The sequence below is a fragment of the Rana temporaria genome, chromosome 4 (assembly GCF_905171775.1).
Source record: "Rana temporaria chromosome 4, aRanTem1.1, whole genome shotgun sequence".
Lineage (NCBI taxonomy): Eukaryota > Metazoa > Chordata > Amphibia > Anura > Ranidae > Rana > Rana temporaria.
In genome coordinates, this window is record NC_053492.1 from 177,548,605 (window position 1) to 177,573,652 (window position 25,048).

Sequence of the window (25,048 nt, forward strand, 5' to 3'; positions counted from 1 at the left end):
CCAATTGTCCACACCTGGGATGTAACTGATGGACAACGCTGGAACATTTAGCTCTGCCCAAGACAGAATCATTATTGCTTCTCTATGAGCTGCAAGACTGATGTGGAATTGTCTGGCTGAATCCTAACTGGATGACCTTGTAGAACCTTAAAGGACTAACCAAATCTCTTGGAGTTCCAGAATACTGATAGGGAGAAAGCTTCCTCTGACAACCAAATTTTCTGCACAACAACAAGGTGTCTATGACTCCTTCCCCATCCATTATGCTGGCATTTGTGGTCAAAATTTGGTGATATCAAGTCATCAGAAGGAAACATTTCCCTGATTCCAGGGCTTGATTGCTGAGTCAGAAGACAACCTGGTCCTCGGTGTCACGGAAAACTGGTACATCAATGGATTATAGTTTCCTATCCCACACAACCAGTATGTTGCATTTGAATATAGTGAAGTGAAAATGGGCAAACGTGACAGGAAACTACCATCAAGCCCAGAACACTCATTCAAAGGCAGAGAGTTGGACTGAATCTGGGAGCGGGGAGTCTGGTGTTTGTCTTGTAGATACTCCACATGATGAATTGGTCCCAGCACTGACTACTGAAATTTCAGGATCCAATCAAACCTTTATAGAGTCTGGACAGTCCAGTCAACTGCACTGTCCAAAAAAAATGGACAGTCCAGTTGACATTGACTGACAAAGTTTGTGCTGACTGTTCTCTTAGCAGGGGGTTGTCTAGCTATCCCACAGCGGGAATGTCCTGTAAGTACAGGAGCAAAAATCTTGGTGAATACTCAGGGCATGAAAGACCAAAGGGAAGCGGAACAAACTGATAAACTTCTGTGCCTACTGTAGCTCAAGGGTAGCATTGATTTGCTGGATAAATGGAGACATGTAAGTAGGCATCCTTAAAGTCCACAAAGGACAGGTAGTCTCCCTAATGGAGGAGAGCTATGACTGACTTGGTGAATTCCATACAATTTTTTTGCACATAAATGAAAACATTGAGTGCCTTGAGATCCAAGATGGGAGAACAATACCAATTACGCATTGAAAGAAATGTTCTTCCAAAGCAGCATGAAGATCTTTTAGTCTGATATGCTTTTGGTCCAAGCAGTCACAACAGACTCATTAGCATTTGAAAAGTGGGGGCATCACCTCATTGTAAGGACTTGACTGCAAGTTTAGAAGATTTGGGGTCCAACATCTGCAATGGAAGTGATTCCTTGACTTAGATTTAGACCTAAAAGGCCTGGAAGAATTTAAAGAGACTAATTTTAGCATCAGAAGCAGGTGGCTTACCAGGCTGATGCTTAGGTTTCTTTTGCTGCAGTAAAAGGGTGCTTTTTCCTCTTGTGACCTCTTTCATTTTTCTGTCCAGAGATCGACCAAATAGACATTCATCAGTAAGGCTTCATTCACATAGATGGTTTAAAGTTTAAAATATGTTGTAGTGTAAAATCCTGACCTTTTTTCCTGCCTAAGGAGCTGCATGCATATATGACATATTCTCCAAATGCAGAAATTCTGCTTTCAGGGAATACATCATAAGCGCATTTGTGTTTTTACACTGATTTGCAAAAGTACTGGCATATACAAAAATATGATTACATAAAGCCATTCATTTATACAGACAGCTATTTTTATGGATCTGCATCTCCCTGGGTGGGAAAAAAAGGCAGGATTTTATGCTAGAATATATTGTAAGCTTTAAACCATCTGTGTGCATGAGGCATTAAAGGCATAGGAGCTAGGATTTTTTTGTACTGGTATTCTGCAGACCAGCAATTTAGCTAAAGAGTCCTCAACATATTATTAGACAGGAGACTCTCTGGGTATGAGATCTGCAATATCCACTAGCCCAGTGATGGCGAACCTTGGCACTCCAGATGTTTTGGAACTACATTTCCCATGATGCTCACGCACTCTGCAGTGTAGCTAAGCATCATGGGAAATGTAGTTCCAAAACATCTGGGGTGCCAAGGTTTGCCATCACTGCACTAGCCTATTAACACAGTAGTGTAATGTACCTGGCATAGGCTCTATACACACCAAAATCGTTATCAATTTCAGGCTCCTCAGAGATTTCATTCATCCAGACTTCTAGGTTCTGACGCATCCTCTGTAGCTCAAAAGATGCAACCTATAGAATTTTTTAAACGTCGCCTATGGAGATTTTTAAGGGTAAAAGTTTGAGGCCATTCCATGAGCCAGCGCAATTTTGAAGCGTGACATGTTGGGTATCATTTTACTCGGCGTAACATTATCTTTCACAATATATAAAAAAAATGGGCTAACTTTACTGATCTCTTATTTTTTAATTAAAAAACTTGAATTTTTTCCCAAAAAGGTGCGCTTGTTAGACCGCAGCGCAAATACGGTGTGACAAGAAGTATTGCAATGACCGCCATTTTATTCTCTAGGGTGTTAGAAAATATATATATATATATATATATATATATATATATATATATATATATATATATATATATGTTTGTGGGTTTTAAGTAATTTTCGAGCAAAAAAAACAGTTTTAATCTTGTAAACACCAAATCTGAAAAACAGGCTGGGTCCTTAAGTGGTTAATTGAAATTTTTTGTATTTAAGAAAAAGACCAATAAAAATAAATTGAAAACAAATAAATATCAGATCAATTGTTGTTTTGTTACGACAAAAGATGGATGACACCTCAGTGAAGATGGCCCATTTTTTAGAAACGCCTTTACCATTTGACATTGTTCAGCAATCATTTTGGAGGAGTAAAACAATCTGTTGAATTTTTTTTCAGTCTTAATATAAAACATGTAGGGAATGTGCTGGAAATGTTTTTGCAGCCTTGGTATCTTTAAGGGAGCCTTTTGGATAGTTTCAGACACAGGTTGCTCCAATTTTAAAACATAAGTTCATACTGCATTTATAAGAACTGATATGGCATATGCCAGCAGACCGAGGTTCCTTGTGTATAGACGCATTCTGGTGCAGAAACCAGGGTAGTGATTTTGTTCATAAAATCTAGCATATCTGTAAAAAAAACTTTTAAATAATTCCTCTTTGGAGAAAGCAGAAAAGGAGCCACACCTGAGGAAAGTAGGGAAGACTGAGAAACCTGTGGACTCAAGCAGGAGGCAACAATCTAAGCAGTCAGCATTAGGCACTAAAGGAGGAATGCTGCAGGCTACCCCAGAGCCGTTAGGTGATTGTGAGCTGGAGGGATCATTTCCTTTGTGCCTATGATCTGACATATTGCAAGTATGGTAATGTGTGAAAATATTTACTCACAAATCAGCTGATGAAAGCAGGTGAGGTTATACAACCAGAGGCAGCAGTGAGGACAAACTGAGGTAAACCCATGACCCTTCTGAAGAGAGCTGTGGGGGGAACTACAGTACCTCATTCTGAAAGCTGAGAAGTGGCAGTGTATATGCAAATGCAGCACAGCTTTTAGTGATGCAGCACTTAATTCTCCTAATTCTCCAAAGAGTTAACCAGCTCAGGGATATCTGCAGGAGATACATATACAAGTGTAACATGCTTAACAAGGGGCAAAGGCCAAAATAATAGATAATGGAAGCTTAGAAAGCACCATGCAGAAACAAGCATGGTACTGAAGTATCTGGGAGTTTCAATGTCAAAACCTTTTTAGGGACTGGATCCCACCTGAGGCTGTGTTACAGCCCTGGACCTGTAAAGCACTCCACAGCTAGCAAACCGGTATACTAAGTGATCTGAGGAGAGCCATGACCAGTGCTCAAGGTTACATTACAGGCTGACCCTGCATCTTTATTGTGGCAGGGTACAGGAATAGCCTCCAAGGCAGTGCAGAGGTTTGCTGATCCAAATTGCTGCAACATGATCTCAGCTCTGCAGCACATCGAAGAATCTTGATTGAAGAAAAACATTACTCTTGATAAAAAAACTAAAATTGGTAATTTTTCCATCCTCCATGGACACTAGCAAAAAGCTCAAGCATGGTGGGAGTGGGAGGGGTTATAGTCAACTTGCCAATGGATTTTTTGTTTGCCACTGTCCAGTCCCTCCTGTAAGCAGCAGTCTAACCCAGTTTTCTTATCATTTCTTCTGATTTTGTGTCCCTGAATGAATGATAAAGAGATCCAAATTTTTATTTTAAAAAGAGAATGTATTAAACATTCATATATTTTCACGGTTAAAGCCGTTAAAAATCGAATTAAAATAGAATAGTTACATGCCATGGATCACAGATTATCTTAAACAGTTTGATCGTTTTCATTCAATCTTTTCAAGATTACCTATTATTTGCAGTTAAAATTGTAAAGATAATCCTTTAATTAAAAAAATGTTATATTACAGAAGGTACGTGTCACATATATACAATGGGCCAGATTCACGTAGAATCGCGGTGGCGTAACGTATCGTAGATACGTTACACCGCCGCAAGTTTTCATCGCAAGTGCCTGATTCACAAAGCACTTGCGATGAAAACTACGCCGGCGGCCTCCGGCGTAAGCCCGCGTAATTTAAATGGGCGTGTGCCATTTAAATTAGGCGCGCTCCCGCGCCAGACCTACTGCGCATGCTCCGTTTCGGAATTCCCGACGTGCTTTGCGCGCAGTGACGTCATTTTTTTGAACGGCGACGCGCGTAGCGTAATTCCGTATTCCCAGACGGCTTACACAAACGACGTTAATTTTTAAATTTCGACGCGGGAACGACGGACATACTTTATACAGCAATACGATTGCTGTGTAACGTTAAGGCACCAAAAACGACGACTAACTTTGCGACGGGAAACTAGACTAGCGGCGAGGTAGCGAACGCGAAAATCCGTCGTGGATCGCCGTAACTCCTAATTTGCATACCCGACGCTGGTTTACGACGCAAACTCCCCCCAGCGGCGGCCGCGGTACTGCATCCTAAGATCCGACAGTGTAAAACAATTACACCTGTCGGATCTTAGGGATATCTATGCATATCGCATGTCGCATGTCGCATAGATACTCTGAGAGATACGGCGGAGTATCTGAGATACTCCGTCGTATCTCCGCTGTGAATCTGGCCCTATGTACTTGCACATACAGACCTCATACCTCATGTAATGGATCACAAATAGGTTATTTGATAGTACATCACTAATCATTGACAAAGTGTAAGAAAATCACCCTTTAGGAGGCATCCAGGGTAAAGGATGATTGTAGAAATGTAATTAAATAAGATGGTGACTAGTCTAATAATAGCAGTAAAGTAGTTGCCAAAGATTCACAGACCATACAATCTACTGTAAATGTACAACCTTCTTTAGTTCTACCATCAATTATGTGTGTAGGGACCTCACTAATTTGATACTAATTGAATAGATTGCTTAGGTTTGTCCTCATTACATTACATATTACAGTTTTGGTAACCCTAAAGGAAACTGTACAGAGATTGTGCAATCAGATTGTATAATCTATGGATAGGTTTAACCACATATATGTATGCCCCATACTGATTTACAAAGCTTTACTCACACCTTAGGCTAAGGCAGTGTCTACATACTATATATACTTTAATATACTATATATACAGTATATTATATACACTTATAAAATCTCAGGGAATATTGGGCAGCAAATTTACTGCTATTAATAGGTTTACAATAATTAAAGGTCCACAAATATAGCTTGCTTCAATTAAAACGTTTTTTTTTTTTTTTTTTTTTAATTAATGGAAGGCACATTCCATACAGATTTCAATAATTTATATGGCTATTTTAATCTGTGACCAGCATTTGTGTCCGAGACAATCTTGGTTACAGCTGCTGCAAAGACTGGCAAATTAGCAGGAGTTAATGGATGGCTGTATCTGTTTAATCATGGGGCACCTGAGATCACATTAGTCTTGTGAATAGTTCTACATTCACATGGGTGCACACAGGTGGCAAAGGGCAGCGGTCTGAAAGAATCAGTAGATTCTCCACATGTAACTGCAGCTAATCTGCCAGTTTAAGTCTTAATATAAAACAGGTAGGGAATGTGCTGGAAATGTTTTTGCAGCCTTGGGACATTTAAGGGAGCCTTTGGGATGGTTGTAGGCAGCCATAGCACAGAGTGCAGCCACCTCTAAATTCAGTACACCCCCCAAGGGAAAAAAGCATAGAGGTAATTTCTGATGTATGTATAAGTCTACATTTACACGGGCGAAGGGGGGAAATAGCTTGCTGTGTTCAGAAGTGGCTACACACTACCTCCAGATGCATGGATGTATACAAACTGGCTGATTAGCTGCGGACAGATTTTGTGCGGCCAGAAACTGCACACAAATGCCAACCCTCAATGTACACTGTCAGGGTCAGTAGGAGGCTCTGATTGCATGTAACTGCTCAGATGGGTGGTTACATGCGAACAATGGTGGTGCCAGCCATTGATTTGTAGAGTGGTAATTTGACAGCCACCACTGACAACTATTGCTTTTCTCTTTTTAGAACTGCCAGGAATAATCTACTGATTCTCAATGGTGGCTGTCTCTGGCCGTCCATGTGCACTGTGTGAATATAGCCTAACTTTTTGTCTGGGAGAATGCTTTAAGCTCTCATTCCTTATGCCCCGTACAGTCGATCAAAAGTTCTGACAGCAAAAGTCCGATGTGAGCTTTTGAACGGAAATTTCGACCGTGTGTATGCTCCATCGGACTTTTGCTGCCAGAATCTCCACCAGCAAAAGATTGAGAGCTGGTTCTCAAATTTTCACCTGGAAAAAAATCCTATCGGAAAATCCAATCGTCTGTAGCAATTCTGACGCAGGCTCGGAAACAATTTGATGCATGTTTGGAAACATAGAACTTAATTTTCTCGGCTCGTCGTAGTGTTGTATGTCACCACTTGACAGTCGAAAGTTCAGAGAACTTTTGTGTGACCGTGTGTATGCAAGCCAAGCTTGAGCGGAATTCCATTGGAAGAACCATCCAAGGTTTTTCCGACGTAAAATCCGATCGTCTGTATGGGGCATTAGCCTCACTTTTGCTAAAGCACCTAAAATAGAAGAACAGGTTATACCGGAATGTTATATACATACATGTTAAAATTTACAACCTTCATTTTTTTTTCAGATAATGCAACTTTTTTTTATGGTACTTTAAATCATTAAAAAACATTTTTCTTTCAATTGTAATTGACAAACTATGGATCACACATGTATTAGTCCCTTTCCAATGCAGTTAGCTTCCCCTTTCAACTTACATACCATTACAAAACTCTGACTGGCTTGTCCTCTTAGCATATTTATCATTCTCTAGTATTGATTAAATGTAGCTTAAATTGGCACTTCACAATTCTTTAGGCTGACACTTATTGACATTGTGTTTCATATAGAATCTGGTATATCTATTAGTTATTTTTATTTCCCCCTCTATTCACTACACATTATTAATCTTACTAAACAACCAAAATGAGATTGTGATTTCTAGTGAAGATTTATTACACCTTATTGACCTGTTATGTTATTTGTAGCTATGAAAAATACAGTACAATTATTAAATGTATCAAATTATATGTGAGCAAAGCATTGATTTTTATTGTGTGGGAATTTCTTACTGCTACTAATGCTACAGCTACATATAGTATGTTTAATGCATCAGCTGTATATTTATTCATCTAGAAGGATCTCAGCTGAGCTCAGCATGGCTACAGAGCATGTATGGGGGGAATTATTCAGTTTGAGTGCATACTTAATCTAATTATGGTTAAAAGTCTGCATTAGAAGTAATGGCTTACAATATGCAAATGCTTCCCATGAATCAGTGAGCATCACATAAAATAAGGAAATGCAAGGCAGATGCCTCCTATGAGAAAATTAAAACCTTGAAAGATAGACAGACAGCAGAGAGCGCTGTGTCTACAACATAGATAATGCATAACTTTCTGCATAAGCTCCAGAAAAGGGCAGAAGTACTGAAAATGTTCTAATTCTCTCATTTCTGCTGAGCGAAGTAAATAACAAGTTGATCAAAAAAGTTTTGATGTGCAATTTCAAATAATGTGTGTACTGTATACACATGGTTGTGGTCTATATTCAGTAATGGATCAGTGTTGTGTGTTCCCTGCCCCTTACCCCAGGAGATATGCCATCATCATGTACCCTGTGCAGTTATGCCACTGCTTTTACCATGTTCAGTTGCCTGATCACTTGTAACCTCTGTTTGCTGAAAACAGATTATTAGGTCAAAGAGATATGAAAAAAGTAATCACAGGTTGTTTTACTAAAACTGGAGAGTGCAGAATCTGGTGCAGCTCTGCATGGAAACCAATCAGCTACCAGTTTTTTTTAGCCAAATCTTAACCACTTAAGACCCGGACCTTTAGGCAGCTAAAGGACCCGGCCAGTTTTTGCGATTCGGCACTGCGTCACTTTAACTGACAATTGCGCGGTCGTGCGACGTGGCTCCCAAACAAAATTGGCATCCTTTTTTTCCCACAAATAGAGCTTTCTTTTTGTGGTACTTGATCACCTCTGCGGTTTTAATTTTTTGCGCTATAAACAAAAATAGAGCGACAATTTTGAAAAAAATTCAATATTTTTTACTTTTTTCTATAATAAATATCCCCCAAAAATATATAAAACATCATTTTTTTTCCTCAGTTTAGGCCAATACGTATTCTTCTACCTATTTTTGGTAAAAAAAATTGCAATAAGCGTTTATCGATTGGTTTGCGCAAAATTTATAGCGTTTACAAAAAGAGGATCGTTTTATTGCATTTTTATTAAAAAAAATTTACTACTAATGGCGGCGATCAGTGATTTTTTCCGTGACTGCGACATTATGGCGGACACTTCGGACAATTTTGACACATTTTTGGGACCATTGTCATTTTCACAGCAAAAAATGCATTAAAAATGCATTGTTTACTGTAAAAATAACAATTGCAGTTTGGGAGTTAACCACACGGGGGCGCTGGAGAGGTTATGTGTGACCTCATTTGTGTTTCTAACTGTAGGGGGTGTGGCTGTAGGTGTGACGTCATCGATTGTGTTTCCCTATAAAAGGGAACACACGATCAATGACAGCGCCACAGTGAAGAACGGGGAAGGTGTGTTTACACACAGCTCTCCCCGTTCTTCAGCTCCGGGGACCGATCGCAGGACTCCAGCAGCAATCGGGTCCGCGAGTCCCGTGCCCGTGGTCACGGAGCTTCGGACCCCACGGCTGGGCTTAAAGAACCACGTACATGTACGTAGATGTGCCGACGTATATCGGCGTGAAGGGGTCCTTAAGTGGTTATTTGAACAAGCTGAAGTTAGAAGCTGATTTGCCACCATGCACAGTGCACCAGATTTTGCACTCTCCAGTCTTAGTAAATCAAGCCCAGAGTTTGATGTTGCAACTTACCAGTGCATTACACACACAAATACACGCACACACAACAATTAATTATTATAGAAACTTTAGAAAGTATTTATTAAAGAAAGTATACAGTGAATCTCATTATTCAGCTCTAATGTTATTAAAGTAATTGAGTCTACAGTGTCCTATAGTAAATCAACTGTAAACTTTTCCATCGATGTACAGTTTGTGACTAAATGGGTATGAGCAAAGGGATGGCCTCTAATACTTATTGCACACATATACTTTTAGGCTGGGTTCACACTAGTGCGAATTGGATGTGGGTTTCCCCCAATTCACAAGAGATTATGACTGGTGTTCTGTCAAATTCTCCAACCCATCAGAAACTTCAACTACTTAACTTCCGGTTTCTTTAAACCAGTTGTAATTGGAGTTTGTGGCAAATCGGTGGTTGGACATAACACCGCCAACCTAAAAAAAAAAAATATATACATACATTTTAATAATGTGATAATAACTATGCTTTACCTTTAATAAAAGGTATTGCAAATGTAGACCCTGGCGCTAAACATTAATCACAGCAGGAACTCAATCCTAAAATGTTTGCCAATATAATTTAAAAAATCTGTACAGCATTGACAATTGTTTAACTAAATGATCATATTATGTTCATATGATCTCCGATATACTGATGCTTACAAATAGCCTCCAAGCTTAACCGTCCCTCCCAAGGAACAACAAGTTTATTGAACCTAAATATTAAGAGAATTACGAAAGATAAAGAACAAGAAGAAGTGAAGCAATGATAAAAAATAAAGTGAAAAAGAAACACGAGAGTCAAGCCACAAGAGTTAATTAAATGGAAAATTAAACAATTTGTAACAGATGAAGCTCATAAATACCAAATCACCTTATGTCATGTAGTGGAACACAGATCCATTAACCGTGGAGAGATCCAATACATTCCTCTGGTGGTTTTACAGAGTCAAAAGATAAAGTCCTTATTAGTTTACACTGCCACAGGTAAACATGAACACAGCAGGTAATATACTGTACAGTAAGCTCTACTAAATTGATTGTATTTTTGATAATGTAGGATTCCATGCTTTTATTTGATAAACTCTCATATATTAGGCAGTTTAAAACATCAAAAAAGTAATATGCAAAAGGAAAAGCAGAGTCACCATTAGGGCCAGTTCACACCATAGAAACGCAGTCCAGATACGTTCCAGATGCTTTTCTGTATGCGCGTTTTTGATGCGCTTTTGGTGCATTTTTTTCCCCCGCTTTTTTTCTTAACCACTTGCCAACCAGGCCAATTCTGACATTTCTCTCCTACATGTAAAAAACAAATTTTTTTTGCTAGAAAATTAGATAGAACCTCCAAACATTATACATGTTTTTTTAGAAGAGACCCTAGAGAATACAATGGCGGTCATTGCAACTTTTTATCTGGCACGGTATTTGCACGGCAATTGTTCATGCTTTAAAAAAAAACAGTAAAGTTAGCCCAATTTTTTTGCATAATGTAAAAGATGAAGTTACGCAGAGTAAAAAGATACCTAACATGTCACACTTCAAAATTGCACACGCTCGTGAAATGGCACCAAAGTTCGGTACTTAAAAATCCCCACAGGCAACGCTTTACATTTTTTTTACTGGTTACATATTTTGAGCAACAGAGGAGCTCAAGGGCTAAAATTATTTCTCTTGCTCTAACGTTCGCAGTGATACCTCACATGTATGGTTTGAACACCGTTTTCATATGTGAGTGGGACTTACGTAGTCATTTGCTTCTGCGTGCGAGCACAAAGGGACAGGGGCACATTAAAAAAAAAAAAAAATGTATTCTTAATTCTACTTTTAACTTTTTAATTTGACACTTTAAAAGAAAATGTAAACATCCTTTGTAATAGGAATATGGCATGATCGGACCTCTTTACAGTTAGATATGGGGTCAATAAGACCCCACATTCTACCTCAAGGCTGGGAAGCCTGAAATCCACCCAAAAAATTGATCACGGCTTCCCAGCCAGGGCGGTACCGTTTGTTTGAACTGGCCCTTAAAATGTTCTAGCTGTTGTGTATCCTACATTCACAGGTGACATAACTTTTCTTAATTGTTCTCTGCTATTCATCAATAAATAATCCAGCAAACAATTTTCGAAACCCTCATTTCTATATTTCCCTAATATATCATTTAGCAAATGTCACTAGTAGAGACATATTACGTCACTGATACTCATTGATGGTTTAATTAATCAATCAACAACAATTAAATGCAGTAATGTCTAACCTCTAAGTCAAATCTACACCCTTGGTTAATCACATAATAACCCATATATATCATGTAAAGTTGGGAAGGTGCAATAAAATATTGGGAATAAATGATTCATGATTCTTAATTAATCATTGTTATTTTATAGTTAATCTGTTAATTTTTCTTCCTGAACCTACAGTCATCCAAAACTAGGGGCCAATCAGTCATTCTATCGCATGCAACAAATTTAAAAATCCATCACTACCAAAATCAACCTTTATCTCTATGGAGTTACAACAAATGATGTCTTCCTCTTTTAGGAAAACTGTCATAATAAGATTGTATTACAACCTTTTACATAATATACAAATTTGGAAATATATCATTCCTAATAAGGATGTTTTATTTGAATTTTATCTGGCACATTTTCAAAATTAAAACTGAACTCTAGGTGCGATTAGAAAATGCCTTGTATGCATTGAATGGAATTCAATACCCTCTGTGAATGGTAGAAGTGCAAGAGATCTCCCGCAGTTATTATGCAGAAGAGATGCGATTCAGGACAAGACTACGAAGACTATAGTAGTGCTGACCACTACAGTGATTTGCGGTTCTCCCAGCGATCACTCAGATATAACATATGCATGCTTACATTGGTCCAACCTTGACCAATATAACAATGCAGTGAAAATACTATCTAGAGATCCACCTTAAGTGCACACTATGGGCCAGATTCAGGGAGAACTTATGCCGACGTATCTGTTGAGTTCTAGGATGCGCCGTCGTATCTATGCGCCGAATTCTTGAAACCAGATACGCCTGAATTCTGGCTATATAGGGCCAGATTCAGGTAGCTCGGCGTATCGTTGAGCGGGCGTAGCGCATCTCATATGACTTGCGCAAATGACGTAAAATCCAACGGCTGTTCCGACGTCCATACCCTAACATGACTTACCCCTGCTTTATGAGGGATAACTATATGCCGGACGTACGCCTTATGTAAACGGCGTAGCTTACTGCGACGGGCGCAAGTATGTTCGTGAATCGGCGTATCTAGGTCATTTACATATTCGACGCGTAAATCAATGGAAGCGCCCCTAGGGGCCAGCGTAAATATGCACCCAAGATACGACGGCGTAGGAGACTTACGTCGGTCGGATGGAGCCAGAATTCAGGCGTATCTGGTTTCAAGAATACGGCGCATAGATACGACGGCGCATCCTAGAAATTACGCGGTGTATCAACAGATACGTCGGCGTAAGTTCTCTCTGAATCTGGCCCATAGTTATCACTATTACGCATACTGTATAGTAAATAGTATAGTAAAGAATAAAGGACCACCGCTACTCCTGACCAGTTTAGGTGAATAAACGATAAAGAGCTGCCTCAGCTTACAATTCTCCACCAAATCATATACCCTGATGCATTTCACCCTGCCTACCGGGTGACTAAGACCCCGGTGGGTGGGAAGAAATGCATCAGGGTGTATGGTTTAGTTGGGACATGTAGGCTGAAGCCTCGTACACACGACCGAGGAACTCGACGGGCGAAAACACATAGATGAAATAGAGAACTTGCTCTCTTTTTGGCTTGTCGAGTTTCTCAACAGTTTCCTTGACGGAAATGTACACACCACCATATCTCCCAGCAAGTTTCTTGCTGGTTTTTGCAGAGAAACTCGGTCATCATGTGTACGAGGCCTGAGGCTGTTCTTTATTGCTTATTCCCCTGGGCTGGTCAGGATCCTTTGTCCTTCACTTTTACTATCCCCCTGGATTGGTACTAGGACAAGCGTGCACCCCATGTTCTGGGACACACAGCTTTTAGCTCTGTTTTGAGGGCGCCAAAAGCAATAAACAAATGTTACACATTTAATTGTTACATTTACATGCAAACTGCCCTAGATGAAATTAAGTATGTGTTGCTGAGCCTTCGTGATTAATTGAAAAAACTTTAAGGCAAGCAAAGAAATGGGTGGACCAGAGACTGAAAGATGATAGAGTAAAGCAATAGATGATGCTAGACTTCCTCCAGCAAAATAAATAAGGCCCGCTCTGTTTGACTTGCTGCAAATTCCAATGCACACGTTGAAAAGCTTGCAATGTGCAACAAAATCAGAGTTTGCGTTTTCATTAGGGGATCCCATACAACTGTACAAGATTGAGAGTAATACCTTGTACACATTAGTCATTTTTTTCTTGAACCCGGCAGGGCTGAACGAAAAAAAAAACTGACAGCTCAGGAGGAGCCACTGTACTAACTATCCAACGTTAATACAGCAATCTCCATTTGCTGAGAGCGCTGATCAGTAAACCGATCAACAGACCTTTTTGGTCATGCCCCTTCGACAGAAGCCGGCCCAACTCCAGTACACACATGCCAAATGTTGGCCGGTTTCTATTGAACTGTTCAGGTTTAACAAATCAAAATATTTTAAGCTGATTGTAAGGGTTTACACTTTAACTGGATTTTTAAGATGCAGAAAAAGCAAATTAGGGATTTAACTGCTACATAGCAATAATCGTTTTATATGCAATGGCTCCCTATTCATTAGGGTGGCGTTTTTGTAAGCAATACAAATAATAAAATGCATTGCTCACAGCAAAAGTGTTGACTATACAGAGCCTCTAATCTCTTTGTTACTAATGTGATTTTAATTTTTTAATTATATTTTTATTTACTTCATTATTTTTGTCTAGGCTGTTTCTCCCAGCCATGTTGAGAAAACAAGCATTTAGCATAAATATCACCTGTCTGCAGCACTTTACTGATGCAAAGCTACCAGATTTTCTGTGTGTATTAATATACTTTGTGATCCCTAGGTGCAGAGTGCTTGTAATTCTTTTTTCTGCTCCAAAGCTTTAGAGAATTGCTCAGCTAGTTCCTGCTCTAGGGGATAGAAAGGGACTTCCAGGCCAAAATGTCAGAGATAATACAACCTTTCCTGTGCTTCTTCATTTTCCACAACATTTATGCTAATTGGTTTTCTTGCCATGGCATACCAAATGCAAATGGCACACTAAATCCCTTAAGATAGCAATCTGCTAATGGGTAAGTACAAGGCTTAATCATTGCATACCAAGTAGGTGATCCTAAGAGAAATTTATAACAGAGCAGAAATTCCCATTCACTATTTACCGATACCAGATGTTCTTTATTGTCTTTTTTTTTTTTTTTAATAAAACTGTTCTTTATAAAAAGATGTTGATCTTATGGGCCTTATGGGCCCAGATGACAAAGCCCAAAACATAGTCAATGATACTAACAATTTATAAAGCATACCTTTGGTGATTAATATGGTTTAATAGAAGTGAGTAGTGAAAATGTCAGGTGTTGTGGAAGGGTAGTGTTAACCCTTGCTTCCTCTTTTAATTACAATTGACACATTGAAATGCTTTAAAAGTGAGCTTGTGTACGATTGTCAAGTAAAAAAAACTAAATTTAAAGCAGATGTAAACCCCTCCTGGATGACATTTGTTTCATCCTTTTTTTTAATAATATTTCAGTTTAACTGATCCCCTTCCGCCTCTTTTAGCCACTTCCTGTCTACATGTATCTGCTCCATTATTAGATTCATGTCATTGGATCAGGTGGGCTTCCTTATATTGACAATGGCCATGCAATGAGCATTGGCACAGTTGTCTGTAGTCTCCCCTGGAAGTGCATGTAAGAGGGTGACACACAGAAGAACAATTAGGAGACAGGGACAAAGCATTGCTATAGTATAACAGGAAGTTTCTGAACAAGGCCTTTCATGGCAGGATTGCCAGCTAATAATTTACCTAAAGTTGTAGCATTAAATTAATTAAAAATTATATTGGATATTACATTTACTAGTTCAAGATTATTATACTTTAAATTCATTTTCCAGACCTATACATCATAAATGTTATTTTAGCCACTCACTACACGTTAGGTCCTCCGAAGTTTACCCCAGGCCTCCATTGCCAATCGAGCTCTAGTTGTATTCCCAAGAGTGCAATGATGCCCACAGAGAGTGTATATGTACTACCTGAGTACTTTTGTAAATTAAGCTCCAGGACTTTCTGATTCCGATCTAGAGTTATGATCATACAATTGCATATCACACATAGGTTGGATGAGAGTGACGGTAATTTGGGAATTTTTGTGCACACTGTGTATGTTACAAGTTCGCTAGTATTTTAATATTTAAAGAATATGTTACCCCAACATTTCATATTCCTGATATGTGCCTTATGGTAAAAAGTATCCTGTTCTCTTTACATTACTTTCTTTTCTGAAATACCTGGTGTATCTGACTACTAGGCATTAGAGCACATCTTTCCTAGCATGGTCAGTTTTCTTTCTGTGCTGGAAGAACAGCCTGCCTGTCCTTCAATGATTAGACTTTTGCTGACATGCTTCCCCCCTTCAAATCATTCACTGTGAAGGTCAGTGTACTGTTGTGTTTCTCTGTCCCTAGCTCTCTAAGCTCCATATGCAGCTGACAACAAAGATGATGTGATCACATATAAAAAAGAATAAAAAGTATTTATAGTTTTATATATATATATATATATATATGTACAGTATATACCAAAATGTTTTGCATTTCATTTCTATTCTAAAATTAACTTTAAGTCAATTGGATAAAGGCATTTTTGATTGCACATTTAGGCTCGGTTCATACACATATGCGATACGAGAACCCGTGTGAATCCAGCACGGGTGCCCATATCGCGTGGGACTTTATTTTCCCCCTTTTCGTTTCTATCCTCTCTCTCCCCTACCTCCCCCCCTCTCTTCCCATCTCTCACCCTTCACTTCATCTTTCCTCTTTGTCCCTCCCTCCCCTTCTCTTGCTTTCTCAACTTCCCCTCTTTTTTCACTCCCTCTTTCTTTCTCTCCTTCCCCGTTTTATTATCCCTACTCCCGCCTAACCCTTTTTCCCTACGGCCTCGTACACACGACCGTTTTTCCTCGGCAAAATCCATCAAAAAAAATGCTGGCAGAGAAAAACGGTCGTGTGTATGTTTTTCGTCGAGAAAACTGTCCCATTTTTCCCTACGGCCTCGTACACACGACCATTTTCTCTGCAAAATCTATCAAGAAAAATGCTGGCAGAGCATTTTTGCAGAGAAAAACAGTTGTGTGTATGTTTTTCGTTGAGAAAACTGTCGTGGATCTCGACGAGAAAAAAAGAGAACAGGCTCTCTTTTTTCTCGTCTCAATTTCCTCGTCGTGTTTCTCGTCGGGCTGGTTTACGACGAGAAACACGTTCGCGTGTATGCTTAGAAACCCGTGCATGCTCAGAATAAAGTATGAGACGGGAGATCACCTTCAGTAAAAGTAGCGTTTGAAATGGAGATAGCACATTGGTCACGCTGTAACAGACTGAAAAGCGCGAATCGTATCTCACCAAACTTTTACTTAACACGCAGTAACATGAGATTAGCAAAAGCAGCCCCAAGGGTGGCGCCAGTGGAATCGAACTTCCCCTTTATAGTGCCGTCGTACGTGTTGTACGTCACCGCGTTTGAGAACAACGAGATTTTGTCTCGACAGTGTGTATGCAAGGAAAGCTTGACAAGAATCTGGTCAAGCTTGACAAGAACCTCGTCGAGGAAAACAACGTTTCTTTTATGACAACATTCTCGGTTGTGTGTACGAGGCCTACCACCCCCTCTCTCTCCACCCATTTTCTCTCTTTTGCCCCCTCTCTCTCTCCCTCTCTCTCTCTATCTCTGCCTCCCTCCCATCCCTCTCCCCCTCTCTCTCTCTTTCTCTCCCTCCCCCTCTCCCTCTTACTCTCTCCTTACCTCTCCTCTCTCCTACCTTTTTTTCCTACCACACCCTTCTCTCTCTCTCTTTCTCTCTCTCTCTTGCCCCCTCCCCATCTCTCACCCTTCTCTCTTTCTTTTGCCTCTCTCCTGTTTCTTCTCCACTCCCTCGTCCCCTACTCCACCTCCCTCTTTTTTTCTCATATTCCCTCTCTTTCCCATTTCCCCTTCCTCTCTCCCCCTTCTTCTCTTTCTCTCCTGCTGAAATAATGTCACAATGTGTTGACATTTTCAGCCAGGCAGATTACATTTTGTGGGTATTGTTAATGGTTAAATATTGTTCATGTTGTTTGAATATCAGTTCCTTTCATTTATAACAGGAGTTTCTGTCATGTTTCAGGTTCTCATTAACAATTGTGCTCTGGCAGTAAAATGTTCATTTTTTGTCAGTAATAAAAGTCATGGGAGTTGGTAACTTTGTCTGGAACTCCATTTCTGCATTATATAAACTTCACAGAAAAGTAACATGGCTGTTGTTAGAAAAAAAATTAAAGTGGCACAGCGATAAGAACCCACTGTGTGACAACAGTATGAGGAGAAGTTCTCCGACCAGCTGTCACTTTTTGAAAAGAGCACTGATGTGTGGGACTCCACATGCACATCCGCATCATTCATTTACAGTTCTGTGAATGAATGAACTACAAGTACTGACATCCTTTGCGGTCGTTGGCTTGTAGTTCTTTTGAAGCTAAGGCCTCTATTAATTTAGACAACATATAGAGTGAGTAGGGTGTACCATCATCCAATTGAAAGGGGAAAAGACTGGGAGATCGGTTCCCACTCGATCACCCATAAAGGAGTTGTATGAAGGACTATCTCAGTACAACTTAAACAATATAAACTCAAAGTATGATAAAAAAAATATTCATGGAAAGGACTATAAATACATGATAAGTATTTAGTGATACAGATCATAAAATGTATACATAAACGATCCATGTAGATTACCAGCATTCATGTCCCCTAGTAAGCAGAATCAGGATATGATGGATTTTCACGGATATTATTGTCCTCAACAAGTTTTGTAGCATTTAACCACTTCAGGAGGATATCTGTAATCAATCATTAGAATCGTAAATATCAGATCTTACAGTATTAGTATATAAGATAGATTACACCAAAAGTTTTTTACAAATATTGAAAAAAAGGGGGAGAAGAACGCAGTGTTGCTTGCCCAGGACCCAAGCCTGATAGAGGTCAAGACAAAAAAGAAAGGAGAGGAAAGAAAAGAGCAAACCAAGGGAGGGAAGGATGAGAGGGGGTGGGGGGGAGGAGGAGAGGAAAAGAAAATAATGATTGGAAAGGGAAGAAGAAAACACATGGGCCAGAAGAGAAGGGGGGAAAGAAAAAAGTGGAAAAGGGAGGGGGAGGAAGGAGAAGAATAGGGAGAAGGGGAAAAGAGAGAGGGGAAGGGGGGAGAAAAAATAGGAAAAAGGAGAAGGAAGGAGGAAGAGAAAAAAAAGGAAAAAAGCAAAAAAGCAGGGGGTGGGGGGGGATTGAACAGAGGGAGGAAAAAGGGGCAAAAGGGAGAGGGTGGGGGGGAGGAAAAAGGGGTGGCAAAAAGGGGAAAGGGGATGAAGGGAAGGAGAGAGGAAGTTATAGAGAGAGGGGGAGAGAGGGGAAGGAAGAAGGAGAAAGACCAAGAGAAAGACCAATCAGGTATGAAAAGTAGCTGACCATAGATGAAACAAAAGCACTACTCTGGCTCCAGGTGAGGGAGAGATTTCAATGAGAGAGATTATCAAAACTGCTTAATTAATCCTCAATTAAAATGTACAGCTGGTAAGCTGATGGCTGGTCAATGCAGGGGAAGAAAATCTCTGATTCCATAAGGCCTGCAAACAAATCATGAATAGAGAGAAATGATATATAAAATCAATCATGTGGATATGGCTCCGCAAAGTGGAAAGCCAATGTCAAGTCGGCATTAATTATCAAAATAGTATGCGGCATGAACATAGATATGGGTACTTACTTGTGGTAAAAAGGATGAATTCCCCTGGATCAGATTGGTACAAGAGTAGCCTCTGGGTAACAATCGGTCACACAACAGAGCAGCCTGTGTGTAGAAATCTTCCTCTCTTGCGCACTTTCTGCATAAATGCAGGTACTGCAAATAGGGGATACTGCGCACAAGGGGTCTAGGGTGCACACTAGAGGAGTGCAACAGGGTGTTGCCAACAGTGTGTTTGTGGTATAGGTTAGTGCAGATGGTCCCATCTGGGATTTTAATGATCAAAAGATCCAGAAGGGGATCTGTATATCATCAACATTGAAAGAAAAATGTAAAATCAAATTGTTGATGTTGAGTGCTTGAATAATCTCTCTCAGTATGTTCAATGAGCCTGTCCAAACCAAAAACAGATTGTCTATGAATATATACCAACACAAGATAAATTTAAGGTAGGTAGCAAATTGATCGTCGGAAAACACACTTCTCTCCCAAGATCCCAGATAGAGATTGGCGTAGGATGGAGCAATTGACGTACCCATCGCTACACCCTGGATTTGCAAAAAGTGTTGTTCTCCAAAGAGAAAATAATTCCGTGTTAGAATGAAGTATAGAAATTTAGGGGACCAAGTTGTGTGATCTTGTTCCATCAAAAAGGATTTAGCCATCAGGACTCCCTGCTTGTGTACAAGTACAAGGCCTCAATATCAATAGCCATGAGCAGGGAGTCTTGAGGGAATCTGAATCCCTTTGATGTGTTTGAGTAAGTCGGTCGTGTCACAGATATACAAAGGAAGGCTCAAAACATGGAGCATTAAAAAGTTGTCAACAAATTTACTGCCTTTATCCATTAAGGATTCGATCCCAGATACAATGGGTCTTCCGGGAGGTCGATGCAGGTTTTTGTGTGTTTTTGGAGTATAAACATATGGCGTCCATGGGTGATTAAAAATTAGATAATTAAGGGTATCTCTGTCAATCATGCCTTCCTGAAATTCATTAATTAAGCCTTCAATAATGGTTTGGGGAATTGGTCTATACCAGGTAGAATTATTTAGTACCTCCTGGCATATAGTCTGATGTTGCTGCCCTTGTCCAATGGTTTAATGATGATGTCAATACGTTTCTTTAATTGTTTAAGAGGTGAAAGTTGATTAGAGTTAAGATTAGAAGTGCAAGCCTGCCATATATGTTTTTTTAATGTCCTTAATAGATTGGTGTAGAAACTCCCAGATAGCTGGGAAAGTTATCAGGTCTGGAAAGTTGCAAGACTTAGGTTTAAATCTCTTGAGATCAGTTGATTGAAAAAGGGTAGGGTCCAGCGGGGCAGCCATAGAGACAGCTGCAACCAGGGGATCATCCCAAGTAGAGCCAGAGGAATCCTTAATGGCTCCTTCTTCATGCAATAACATTAAGTTGCAAAGCACATGGAACTCCTCCATAGTGAAGTGCTTTGTGTGCTCAGTTCACGTTCAGGGTTCATGTTCTACCAGTCTTTGCCAAAAATAAATGTAAAGGTTAAATTTTGTGTAAACAACCAGAGATCTTTCATAGTTTCCGTAGTGAGTGTAGTGAGTCAAGGGGACAGAACCCCAGGCCCAATTGCAACACCGATAACTCATCGGGTGATAACTCAGTGGATGTGAGATTAATAATATTTAATTGGGATGTGTCATTGGAGTTCTAGGTCAGGGTGATGGGGGGGAGTTTGCGTACAAAAGTGTCGATCTTGGTTTGTTGTTTCTTTAGGTCTGGGAAAGCCAGAACTAAATAAATCAGTGTCTGTTTGTGAGGGTCTACAATTCAAAAGAGACGATGCCAAAACATTCGGGATCACACTATGTAGTGTTGAAAGGATACATCCTCGTGTGACCTGGCCCACTGGAGGTAATGGATCCCCTTGGGTATGTGTCGATTTGGGTTTCATGAATATCTTTTTACCTTTTTTCGGTCCTGCTGGTCAAGTGCCACCACCAAACCGTGACCATTTACCTGTTGAATTAAACGTTGATGGCCCCCCAACTCGAGAACCTATTTGGTGAGAAAAATAAGGAAATTGAGTTAGATTTAGATGGGTCAGTGGTGGGATTATATTGGGGTCTTCTCCTACCCATAGATCTCCCTGACCATTTATAGGCAAAACCTTCAGAGAATGCCAACTTGTCCTTGACAAATTTGGCCTGTTTTTTTGGTAATAATGTCTCTATTCATCCCCTCTAGGCGCTCCTTCACTTCCTTCCACTTAGTGGAGAAGGACGGAACATCTAGAAGGTGTTGATATTGAAAATTCAACCTCTCGATTTCCCCATCCAAAGAGGTCATATCAAGGGTAGATTGGGTGGTAAGGATCTTCATCAATTCAACACTGCACTGGGTGAGTGTTTGTTCCCAGCAAGTCTTGAAAGTTGAGAAAGGATCATTAATGGTAGGAAATAATTGGATTTTCAAGCCTAATGGGCAGGTTTCTTCTCTAACAAATTGTTTAAAGTATTCAATGTGCCAATGTAAGTGTGACTTCCGTTTCAAAAGATTAAACATTCGATCTAAGAAGATTTTGATCTCTTTGTCTGATTTTTTTATTGTTAGTTAGGCAGGTCGCCTGAATATTTAACATGATGCTTGTCCAAGAACGTCCATTATGGAGGGTTTAAAGTGCCAAATACAAAATCTGTTAAATTAAAATACAAGAGTTATGGCAGAGAGGCTCCTCAAAAGGAGGGATTGTATATGGACATCTAGGGGAGGTTTTTTTTTTTTTTTTGGAAAGAGTGGACTGAGGAATGTTAAAAAATAAACATTTTTATTAATGCAATGGACTATAAATACGGGATATCCAAGTATTTAGTGATACAGATTATAAAAGGTATACATAAACGATCCATGTAGATCTCCAGAATTCATATCCCCTAGTAAAGAGAATCATTGTCCTAAAAAAAATTCTGCCATTTAACCTCTTAATCAGGCTTGTAGTTCTCAATGAAATACCACAGCACTGTTGAGCGCTGTGGTAGTTCATTGATTCTTTCTGTCAGTGTGAAACTGTGTGCCCGTAAGATGTACAAGCAGAAAGCTAACAGTCTGCAGGAGACCTGCATGGCACCAGCGATCTGCTGATTGCTGATGCAATGCTTTCCAAGCTCCCCAAAGAAAAAAATAGTAAATGCAAATTTTTTGACCTGCAAAAAAATGTGCATTTATTTTTTATTTTTTTAAAGACAAACTTATTCTTTAACCGCTTCCAGACTGCCCACTGCATATATATTGTGGCAGAGCGGCTCGGCTGTGCAAAATCACATACATGTACATGATTTTGTGCATGCCATGTAGAGGTTTGCACGCACGCCGCTTCCACTGTGATTGGACACAGCGGGAGTCAATCAACGGGTCCGGAAGCCATGATGGCCGCAGCTACCTGCCGATCGTTCAGTGGAGAGAAGGAGCTGCAGGCTGCCTTTGTAAAGAAGGTAAACCTCTGATCTGTCAGGGAGCAAGAGAGAGATATTGTGTTTCAGCTAAGCTGAAACACGGATCTCTCTTTCCTCCAATGTATCCGTCCCCCATACAGTCAGTAAGCACCTCCCAGGCACACACTTAACCCTTTAATCTCCCTGGTTTTAACCTCATTTATATTGTGACAGTTGCATTTGTTTAGCACTGATCACTGTATTGGTGTCACTGGTGCCCACAATGTGTCACTTAGTGTCCAATATGTCTGCCGCAATGTTGCAGTCCCGCTAAAAATTGCTGATCGCCACCAATACTAGTAAAACAAAATAAATAAATAAAAATGCCATAAAGCAATCCCATAGTTTGTAGACGTGATAACTTTTTCACAAAACCATTAACATATGCTTTTTGGGATTTTTTTCTACCAAAAATATGTAGCAGAAAACATATTGGTCTAAACTGATGAAGAAATTAGACTTTTTACATTTTTTATTGGGAATGTTTTATAGCAGAAAGCAAAAACATATTAATCAAAATTGTCGCTCTTTTTTTTTTAAAATAAAAACCGCATGATCAAATACCACCAAAAGAAAGCTCTATTTGTGGGAAAAAAGGACGTCAATTTTATTGGGGTACAATGTCGCATGACCGCGCAATTGTCAGTTAAAGCAACACAGTGCCATATCGCAAAAAATGATCAGTCAAGGAAGTGGAGCTGGAGCTGAGCTCCTTTTGGAGCTGAAGTACCTACAGTAACAGTGTAGAGACTTTTTTGACACAAGGTCTGCTTTAATGGCACTTTTACTGTAATTACAATCTGTATTTTAGTTGATTCAAAATAGTAATAACAATTACATTTTCTTTCAGAAACTTTTACCATAAAATCAAGGACCATGACCTTCTGGACAAAAGGAAAACTGTGACAGCACTAAAAGCGGGAGAAGACAGAGCAATCCTCCTGGGGCTTACAATGATGGTCTGTTCCATTATGATGTATTTTCTCCTAGGAATAACACTACTTCGTTCATACATGCAGAGGTAATTTGGTCTCTGTCACCTCCAATTTGAATCTATATGGCCTAATTGCCTTTACTGGATTATTTCTTTTATCTCAAAGTACATTCCCAATCTGTTTTAAAAACATTCATATGCAGGAGAAGATTTTCAGTGGTTTAGTGCCAAACTGATAAGGGCAGAAATTGGGAGCTTTATATTCCAAACACATTTCCATTCTACTGCTTTGTAGCTAGGTACAGAAACATTCTAAAATTACAGCAGATGTCTCTGGAAATAAAAGTGCACCAGTTTAACAGTGGGTGGAATTCATCAAAGAATTGAGAAGCATAAGGGAAGAGACACAGATCAGGTTTAACACAGAATTCAGCTTTTCATTGGTTCAGGGAACTTGAAAAGCTTCCTTTGCAAATTGATGAAGGTGATTGTAGTCATATATATCTATGCCAAAGCAATCCTCACTGCAAGTAAAGCCTCGTACACACGACCGAGTTTCTCGGCAAAAAACAGAAAGAAACTTGCTGGGAGATATTTTTTTGCCAAGGAATCCGGTCGTGTGTATATTTTCGTTGAGGAAACTGTCGAGAAACTCGACGAGCCAAAAAGAAAGCAAGTTCTCTATTTCCTCGACGGGAATGGAGAAACTTGCCTTGTCGAGTTCCTCGACAGCCTAACAAGGAACTCGACGAGGAAAACGATGTGTTTCGCCCGTCGAGTTCCTCGGTCGTGTGTACAAGGCTATAGGGTATGGTTTGTTCAAATACAGGCATACCCAACTTTTAAGTACACAATGGGGTTTATTTACTAAAGCTCGAAAGTGCAAAATCAAGCTCACTTCTGCATAGAAACCAATGAGCTTCCAGATTTTATTACCAAAGTTTAATTGAACAAGCTGGGGTTAGATGCTCTTCGGATTCTATACAGAATTGAGCCTGATTTTGCACTTTCCAGCTTTGGTAAATAAACCCCATTGTGTATTTAAAAGTGGGGTATGCCTGTAATTGCATTTGCTCGGTTTTTTAGACCTTCTGTACGCATGCATATATGGTTAGACACATGCAAACACGCACTCGTTTTTTAATCATCAGTTATAAATATTTTTTATTATAGCTGTGAATTAGGGTGACCACATGTCCGGGATTACCCGGGACAGTCCCGCATTTTGCAGGTCTGTCCTGGGCTAGGACAATACAGTGTCCCGGAATGAAACTGACACAGCCACCCCCCAAGCCAAACTAATGCCCCCATAAAAGGCCGCCACATCATGCTTTACTTACCGACAGTAC

General features: G+C 39.8%; 1 protein-coding gene across 3 annotated transcripts in view; it reads left to right on the top strand.

Annotated features, from left to right (window-relative positions):
* KCNMB2 (potassium calcium-activated channel subfamily M regulatory beta subunit 2) overlaps window positions 1–25,048 on the top strand; it is a 607,102-nt gene that overhangs the window by 499,607 nt on the left and 82,447 nt on the right. For all 3 annotated transcript variants that reach the window (XM_040349404.1, XM_040349403.1, XM_040349402.1), the window contains one exon: window positions 23,616–23,786. In XM_040349404.1, the coding sequence (XP_040205338.1) occupies window positions 23,616–23,786 (171 nt within the window). The remainder of the gene's footprint in view (window positions 1–23,615; window positions 23,787–25,048) is intronic.